This window comes from Haplochromis burtoni, unplaced genomic scaffold, assembly GCF_018398535.1.
Source record: "Haplochromis burtoni strain Fernald_Lab_line unplaced genomic scaffold, NCSU_Asbu1 Contig_222, whole genome shotgun sequence".
Classification (NCBI taxonomy): Eukaryota; Metazoa; Chordata; class Actinopteri; order Cichliformes; family Cichlidae; genus Haplochromis; species Haplochromis burtoni.
In genome coordinates this window covers 485,097-494,295 of record NW_024582583.1, presented here as the reverse complement: position 1 = coordinate 494,295, position 9,199 = coordinate 485,097, and the positions used below count along the sequence as shown (strand labels likewise).

Genomic DNA, 9,199 nt, shown 5'->3' with positions numbered 1-9,199 from the left:
ATAATGAGTTTAACGCCATGAGCCGGCCAATGGAGCGGAAGCTAATGAAGACATTTATGAGGGTGAAAGAGAGTGAGAGGGTGAGGCGTGTCTGACAGAGCCGGCGCTAACGGCTTCCTTTAAACGACTTCAGCGCCACGTTCACAACGGCCCTCCAACACCAGTAAACCGCTACAGCGTTAGCGATGCACAGCAAACCAGTTTATAAGATCAAATGAAGGAGGGTGTTTGGACCGAAGCTCTCTGAGAGAAAATGGAGGAACAGAGTTCAAACAGGTCATATCGAGACATTTTTATTGGGTGAAAACACACAGGTACTCTCCAGCTCTGCTCCAGGTAAAAGCCACCTGTCGGGACTAACCGTGGTCACACGATGCGGGTGTTTTGAGCACAGTCTGGAAGCATCTGCACTTCCTAGTGCCTAGTTCCTGGAATTCTACACCTCTGGATTATTTTGCCTTTGGTTCCTTTAAAGGAGGGGTGGGGAACTCCACCCTGCAGGTTTTAGATCTCAACCTCGGTCAGCACACCTGAATCACATGATTAGTTCATTACCAGGCCTCTGGAGAACTCTGAGACATGTTGAGGTCATTTAGCCACTTGCAGGACACCGGCCCTCGAGGCCTGGAGTTCCCCACCCCTGCTTTAAAGCAGCAAAAGTCAAAGTGATTCAACACGGTGGGACACATGCATCCTGGTGAAACTCCACACACTTAATCCCTGAGATATGTGAATAAGAAGATTTTCTACATGAAGAGAAAGAAACGTGTAACATCAGAGCGGTTCTGTGGCTCGCTGCTCAGATTGAATATTTCTGTTGATTCACAGAAAACGTCTGTTTTTATTTTTCTATAAAAACACATTATTACAGTCGAGAGTGAAAAAAATGTAATTCTTTATCTGTTCTTCATCACTTGAGGCAGGTCTTCATCAGCAAACTTCATGTCGTCCTTGGATCTTTGCAAGGCCAATTCTGGCCCGCGGGCCCTATGTTTGACACCTCTGCTTGATGAACCTTGGCTTTAAAATGAGGCCCGCCTTGTGTTCAGGTCTGAGTCTGCTCTTTAAAAGTGACACAGCTCACATCCACCTCCTGCGGCCATCTTTGCCATCTGTGGCTCCAAGCCCAGAAACCCTGCGTGGCCCAAACGGGGACAGAGCGGGTCACCGGGTTTCAGGCAGGGCGATCAGCTTTAAACATGGAGGTCCAAGGCGTCGTGGGAGGAGGACTGAGGCGGTGTCCTGAACTCCAGGTTGAGCTGTCCCTGACTGCGAGAGCGAGACAGCAGGAAGGACGGCAGAGCGTAACGCTGCGTCCGCTGACGGCGAACACACCTCCCGCCTGCAAAGAACAAAACACACGACTGAGGTCAAACTTTGACTGAAGCACAGATCTAAACCCTCCTGTTATACTGTCTCTGTGATCGAGCAGCAGACGGATCCATCTGCAACCAGAAACACCGAGCTTTGACTGGCTCCGCACACAGAAGAAACTCTCTGTGAGGGGAAATGCACCGACGCCGGCCGCTCGCCCACACGGAGAGCGTGAAACAGCCTCTCTGCGACCAGCACGGCCGCTGCAGTCGCTCTCAGATTAGCAAAGGTCTGAAAATATCTTTGCTAATGACACTGAAACAATAATTACTGACTCCACAGACTGTAGGTCATGCTTTTATTGTGAAATACAGATTTGCTTCCTTTGGCGTTATAGAGTTTCCATCTTTATTTTGTAAATGAAAAGAACGACAAAACGCGGTGACTACAGAGAACAGGAGAGAAAACTTCACTAATGAGTAACAGTTAATAATAATAATCCAGAAGCTTCTGTTCTCTGTGATGACTTTAAAGCTTTTTGGACATTAAATATAAGAATTTCAAATTATAACAAAAAGTCATTTCAAAAACCAAACTGCATTCGATTTCTTCACGTCAGTGTATGGGCCGCATGTCTGGGTGATGTGGGCCACTTGCGGCCCCTGAGCCACGAGTTTGAGAGCCTGGTACAGAGTAACTTCACTGGCACAGATGGGCTTCCGTAGCCCATGCAGCATGGTTCTGGTAATGAAAACATAAAAAAAGTTGTTGAACAGACCTGACTGAGACTCGGGTTTCTCAAAGATGTCGGCGCTGCCGCTCCAGTACTGAACGGCCGTCTTCCCGTGGTAATCTCTGATGTTGGTTTTAGCATCTGATTAAGACAAAACACGACAGTTTCCTCTGGATTAAAATCATATCGTATTGGCGTTGTGTATGGATTCTGTTTGAGTCGATGGAGTCAGACTGACAGGAGTGAACATTCAGAGGTCGTCTTTGCAGGGTTCAAGGAGACGCCGGAAACATATCGAGAGGTACATCTCCATCAGTGAATCCTAAACTCAGGTTTAAATTCACAGGAGGACACTTCAGAGAGTCGCGCAGACACAGGAAAGGATGTCAACCTGTATCCCTGCATTTCCTGTCAAGTGAAATGTTCTGTTTAAGCCTTTGTCTTCATATTTACAGCTCGGGGCACGGCGGTTTGGCCTGATCTCTAATGAAAGACATCTCAGTTTATTATTGGCTTTTATGTGACAGACTGACAGGAAGCTGTCTGTGTGCTGACGCTGCCCAGCAGGAGATAAAAACTGCTTATTCTGGGGTCATCATTCAGCATTTGTTTCATCAACTAAAAGACAGAAATATGCATCTCTGACAGGAACGTCACGGATAGTAAAGGTTTGTTTTTCCTTCAGTATCTGGATCACTAGGAAATGAGATGTGCAATTCTCTCGCAAAGTTTCTCACTTTTAAATGTGACTTCCTCACAGCTCAGAGTCTGTGGGACCTTACATCCACAAAATGGACGGATGGACAGAAGGAGCGAGGGATAGATGGATAGACAGATGGATGATGGATGGACAGATGGATGATGGATGGATGGACGATGGATGATGGATGGATGGACGATGGATGATGGATGGATGGATGATGATGATGGATGATGGATGTATGATGGATGGATGATGAGATGGATGATGGATGGATGGATGATGGATGGATGATGGATGGATGGAAGATGGATGATGGATGGATAGATGATGATGGATGGATGGATAGACAGATGGATGATGATGGACAGATGGATATGGATGATGGATAGAGATGGATGATGGATGGACAGATGGATGATGGATGGATGGATAGACAGATGGATGATGGATTGACAGATGGATGATGGATGGATGGAGGATGTATGATGGATGACAGATGGATGGATGGATGACAGATGGATGATGGATGACAGATGGATGGATGGATGACAGATGGATGATGGATGACGATGGATATGGATGGATGACAGATGGATGATGGCTGACAGATGGATGGATGGACATGATGGATGATGGATGGATGGACAGATGGATGATGGATGGACAGATGGATGGATGGATGGACAGATGGATGATGGATGGACAGGATGAGATGGATGGATGGATGGATGGATGGATGGACAGATAGAGGATGGATGGACATGGATGGATGGATGGATGGATGATGATGGATGGATGGATGGATGGATGGATGGATGGATGATGACAGATGGATGGGTGGATGGATCGATGGATGAATAATGGGTGGATGATGGATGATTGGATGGATGGATGGATTTATGACAGACGGATGATGGATGGATGGATGGATGGATGGATGATGGATGGACTGGAAATGGATGGACGTATGGATGGATGATGACTGATGGATGGATGATGGACAGATGGAGATGGATGGAAGATGGATGATGGATGGAGATGGATGGATGGATAGACAGATGGATGATGGAGGTGGCATGAGATGGACAGATGGATGATGGATGGACAGATGATATGGCATGGATGGATGTGGATGGATGGATGAGATGGATGATGGATGGACAGATGGATGATGGATGGATGACGATGATGGATGATGGATGGACAGATGCATGATGGATGGATGATGACGGATGGATGGATGGCGATGGATGATGGATGATGGATGAGATGGATGATGGATGCAGATGACGATGGATGGATGGATGGATAGACAGAGTGATGGATGAGATGGAGATGGATGATGGACTGGATGGATGATGATGATGGATCAGGATGATGGATGATGGATAGAGATGGAAATGGATAGACAGATGATGATGGATGAGAGATGATGGATGGATGGATGGATGGATGGAGTAGACAGATGGATGATGGATGGACAGATCAGATGGATGATGGATGGATGGATAGACAGATGGATGATGGATAGACAGATGGATGATGGATGGATGGATAGACAGATGGATGATGGATAGACAGATGGATGATGGATGGAGATGGATGACAGATGGATGATGACAGATGGATGATGGATGGACAGATGCATGATGGATGGACGATGGATGGATGGACATGGATGATGGATGGATAGCGATGGATGATGGATGGACGATATGAATGGATGGATAGGATGGATGGATGGACAGATGGATGATGGATGGACAGATGGATGATGGATGATGGATAGAGAAGAGTAAAGTCTCTGGCTGAAGGTCTTTAGTGAAACTTTTTTAAACATGATTTTTCTGAAAGGTGTCTCCAGGAGGAAGCAGTTTGGATCTCTGTGATCTCCACAGATAGGAGGCCTCGGGAAGGCGGTGGGTGATCATTGGAGATTAATAATAATAATAATGGATTGCATTTATATAGCGCTTTTCTAGGCACCCAAAGCACTTTACAATTCCACTATTCATTCACTCTCACATTCACACACGCTGTCAGTCATCCTTAAACAGAGAACTGACAGCTCGCTGTGTTCGGGTGTTAAGCTTTCACATGTAAATGCTAAATGGCTGTATTGTATATCGCTTTTCTAGTCCCTAAGGACCCCAAAGCGCTTTACACATCCAGTCATCCACACATTCACACACTGGTGATGGCAAGCTACATTGTAGCCACAGCCACCCTGGGGCGCACTGACAGAGGCGAGGCTGCCGGACACTGGCGCCACCGGGCCCTCTGACCACCACCAGGCGGCAACGGGTGAAGTGTCTTGCCCAAGGACACAACGACCGAGACTGTCCCAGCCGGGGCTCGAACCGGCAACCTTCTGATTACAAGACGAACTCCCAACTCTTGAACCACGATTGCCACGTGTTGCCTGTTGAAGTTTCTCGTGTCGCTCACATCTATCACTCTGTTTCCATCCTGACTCTTTAGTCGGAAGTGTTTTTAAAATTGGATTTTGAACAGGGATCAAAACATACATCTTCCCAGAGCTCAGAGTGGAACATTTCATATGTTTCACATCATGTTTCACCCCTTTGGTGTCGCTGAAGCAGAGCCTGGGCAGGCTTCAGCACCAGGGTACCAAAAATCAGGTGATGAATGCCCTGTGTGTCGTGTTTGCACCAACGCTCTCCTGCAGGCTTTTTGCTGTGGGATGAATATTCCTGCTGAACTTTACTGTTTGATGCCACATTTAAAACTTGGGGAAGTTCAATCAGGACACATGCGGCTCACGGTGATATCCCTTTTGTGGAGGCTGGAGGCTGAACGCAGCAGCTAATGGTTACCGCTGGTAACCGACTCTGGTCATTACAGACTGTTTAACTCCCACTGTCGCTCCACCCACCGGCCTCAGAAGGAGAAACCAAAGCTCGCCTCCACGGCAGCGAGGAGGCCTTTTCCTGAAACCATATCTGCACTCGGAGCACCAGCTGAGTCCGGCTGCTGTAATTTCCCTGGTTTCCAGCTGCTTTCTGGTGTGATTTTCAGGAGCTCTCACTGACGTCCTGCACAGTTTGGCTTCTGCATCGTCTCAGGAGTCTGTGAACTCTGCATGCTAAATTCGAAAACATGCAAACTCATCGTCTCATCTTCCCTGGCACAGAAACGACAAAGTCCTTAAGGAATCTGGGAGAAGGCTGGAGACCCGTTTATATCCGAGCCACCGGCGTGGGTCAGAAGCTGCAGCAGGTGGAGCTTCACGTGAATACAGTTTGAACTGAAACCGTTTGATTGGCAGCTCAGATCTGCTGATTTCCTGCTGCGTTTTATTTTGGCGGGTTCTCCTCCGTGGCCATATGGAAACATGCTTCGTGTCTGACCCTGCAGACCGTACATGTCGGCGGCCGTTTGCGCGCTCCGACTCACAGCATATGGCAGTCTGCGGCTACAGGGGTTCAAACCGCTGCTCCGCAGGGATCGTCACAAGTCCATCATGAAGCGCCTGGTGGCCTGAAGCGCAGGTGTGCCTCATTAGCTCATTAGCGAACTGCCCGCCTCTCCTCTTCCTGAGGAGGAGGGCGGAGGTGAGTATTTGGACTTGTCAATCTGAGCGCTGGGTAGGTCTTTTGTCTGGCAGAGGTGATCTGCATCAGTGCTTCTTCACCTCTGCCAGCCTGTGAGGCGTGCAGGAGAACAATCCCTCGCTGTTTGATTTGTGGTGTGAATGTCAATTTGAAAACTTCACACGAAGAAATATCCTCACATGAATCCTGCTTCAGTGGAAAAACAGTCCGGACACGAAGCTGCAGCTTAAGGACAGGTCATTGTGATCTTTGGTCTGACTGTTAGCCGCTGCTCTAACTTCTGCTGTTTTAACTTTAATCTGCACATAAACCGACAGACAATTTTAAAAAGTCTGCATGCAGAGCTGGGTGCTGCAATAACGATCTGGGAAAATGAAGCTGAGATGAGATCAGTCTTAGTAAATGTGTAATTTTCATGCTGCTTTTTAATATTCCAAATGATAAACAACGTCTCCTCGTCAGCATCAAGCTCGTCTTCATCAAATATTAGAGACAAGAATGGCGCGGCTGCAGAGTGCAGTGCGACTGTGGCCTTCATCAGTTATTAAAATAATAATGAATTACATTAATGATACTGAACACTGTGATGAAGAGAGGTGGTGAAGGCAGACTCACTCTGAGTGTTGATCAGGGTCTGAACGACGTCCTGGTGTCCGTGAATGGAGGCCAGGTGAAGAGCTGTGTAACCCTGTGAAGATTATCAGCTGTTACCTCATCACTCACAGCAGCAAACACTGAAGCAGCTTCTCGTTAGCTCAGTCGTAGAAGTTATATCACTGTGTAATTGTACACGGTGACTTCACGCAGAGCGTTCTCACTCCCGAGGCGTAAGCATGTCGACGTTTTGTCACGTCCCGCGGCGTTCCTGAGGAACGCGAAAGGAGACCTTCGGCGTTCTTATGGTACGCGGCGGGTTATGGCTGGAATCCAGTGCAATGACGCTCCCGCGGTAATAGACGTTCCAGCCCTGTATTCCAGCCCTAAACCTAACCTTATCCCTAGCCCTGACCATAACCTTATTCCTGACCTTAACCAGGACTTTAATGATGTTAAATAGCGTGTTTCTAAGCGATTTGAAGAAAAAGAGCGAACATGTGTAGATTCAGTCCAGACGGTTCTCATATTTCCTCTTTTTCCGAGGTCGTCATTTAGGAACGTGGTGGGTAGCCGAAAACGTAATATGTGACGATTTGTCACCTAGCGTAAAATGTTACGCTTTGGGAGTGAGAACGGGTTGCTTCACGGACAGGACCTGACAAAGCAAACTACCCGAAACAAACACTAACCTATCACATTTACTCTAAACTACCACACAGACCCAAACTACCGAAAAAAAACCCACTCAACTACCACAAACAAAGGCTAAACGACCACATAGACCCTAAACTACCACAAAGAAGCACTAAACTACCGAAAACAAACACATAACCACCACAAACACTAAATTACCCGAAACAAACACTAACCTACCACATTTATTCTAAACTACCACAAACAAACACTAAACTACCACATTTACGCTAAATTACCACAAAGACCCTAAACTACTACATAGACCCCAAACTACCAGAAAAAACACACCGAACTACCACAAAGGCTAAACGACCACAAAGACCCTAAACTACCACAAAGAAGCACTAAACTACCACAAATAAACACATAACTGCCACAAATAAAAACTAAATTACCACAAAGACTCGAAACTACCACACAGACCCCACACTCCCAGAAAAACACACTGAACTACCACAAACAAAGGCTAAACTACCACAAAGACACTAAACTACCACAAACAAGCACCAAACTACTACAAACAAACATTAAACTACCACAAAGACCTTAAACTACCACTTTTACTCAAAACTACCACTGACAAACCACCAGAGACACCAACCACCAAAGATGCAACCCCAGCCCCCTCCCCCAGACAGACTAATTGGTGGATCGAGGGATGGATGGATGGTTGGATGGATGGATGTTCAGGTGGATGGATAGATGGATGGATGGATGCTCAGGTGGATGGTTGGATGGTTGAATGGATGGATGGATGTTCAGGTGAATGGATGGATGGTTGGATGGATAGAAGGATGTTCAGGTGCATGGATGGATGGTTGGATGGATAGATGGATGTTCAGGTGGATGGATGGATGGATGGTTGAATAGATGGATGGATGTTCAGGTGGATGGATGGATGGATGGATGGATGGATGGATGGTTGAATAGATGGATGGATGTTCAGGTGGATGGATGGATGGATGGATGGATGGTGTGATGGATGGATGGATGGTGTGATGGATGGATGGATGGATGGATGGATGTTCAGGTGGATGGTTGGATAGATAGATGGATGGATGGATGCATGGATGGAGGGATGGATGGATGGTTGGATGGATGGATGGATGGATGGATGGATGGATGGATGGATCGATGGATGGAGGGATGGTGGATGGATGGTGGATAGATGGATGGATGGGTGTTCAGGTAGATGGATGGATGGATGGACGGTTGGATTAGTTGGATGGATAGATGGATGGATGGATGGATGGATGGATGGATGGTGGATGGATGGTTGGATGGATGGATGGAGGGATGGTGGATGGATGGTGGATAGATGTTCAGGTAGATGGATGGATGGATGGCTGGATGGATGGCTGGATGGATGGATGGATGGATGGATGGATGGTGGATGGATGGTTGGATGGATGGATGGTGGATAGATGGATGGATGGATGTTCAGGTAGATGGATGGATAGATGGATGGATGGATGGTGGATGGATGGATGGTGGATAGATGGATGGTTGGATGGCTAGATGGATGGATGGATGGTTGGATGGATGGATGGAGGGATGGTGGATGGATGGATGGTTGGATGG

The 9,199-nt window shown here is 47.1% G+C and overlaps 1 protein-coding gene across 1 annotated transcript in view; it reads right to left on the bottom strand.

Moving 5' to 3' along the window:
- Nucleotides 1–585: 585 nt before the first annotated feature.
- Nucleotides 586–9,199, bottom strand: part of LOC102292408 (ankyrin repeat domain-containing protein SOWAHC) — a gene marked incomplete in the record, with an annotated part of 27,370 nt that continues 18,756 nt past the window's right edge. Inside the window, 3 exon segments of the mRNA XM_042226683.1 lie at nucleotides 586–1,342; nucleotides 2,093–2,188; nucleotides 6,941–7,013. Coding sequence (XP_042082617.1) covers nucleotides 1,194–1,342; nucleotides 2,093–2,188; nucleotides 6,941–7,013 — 318 coding nt within the window.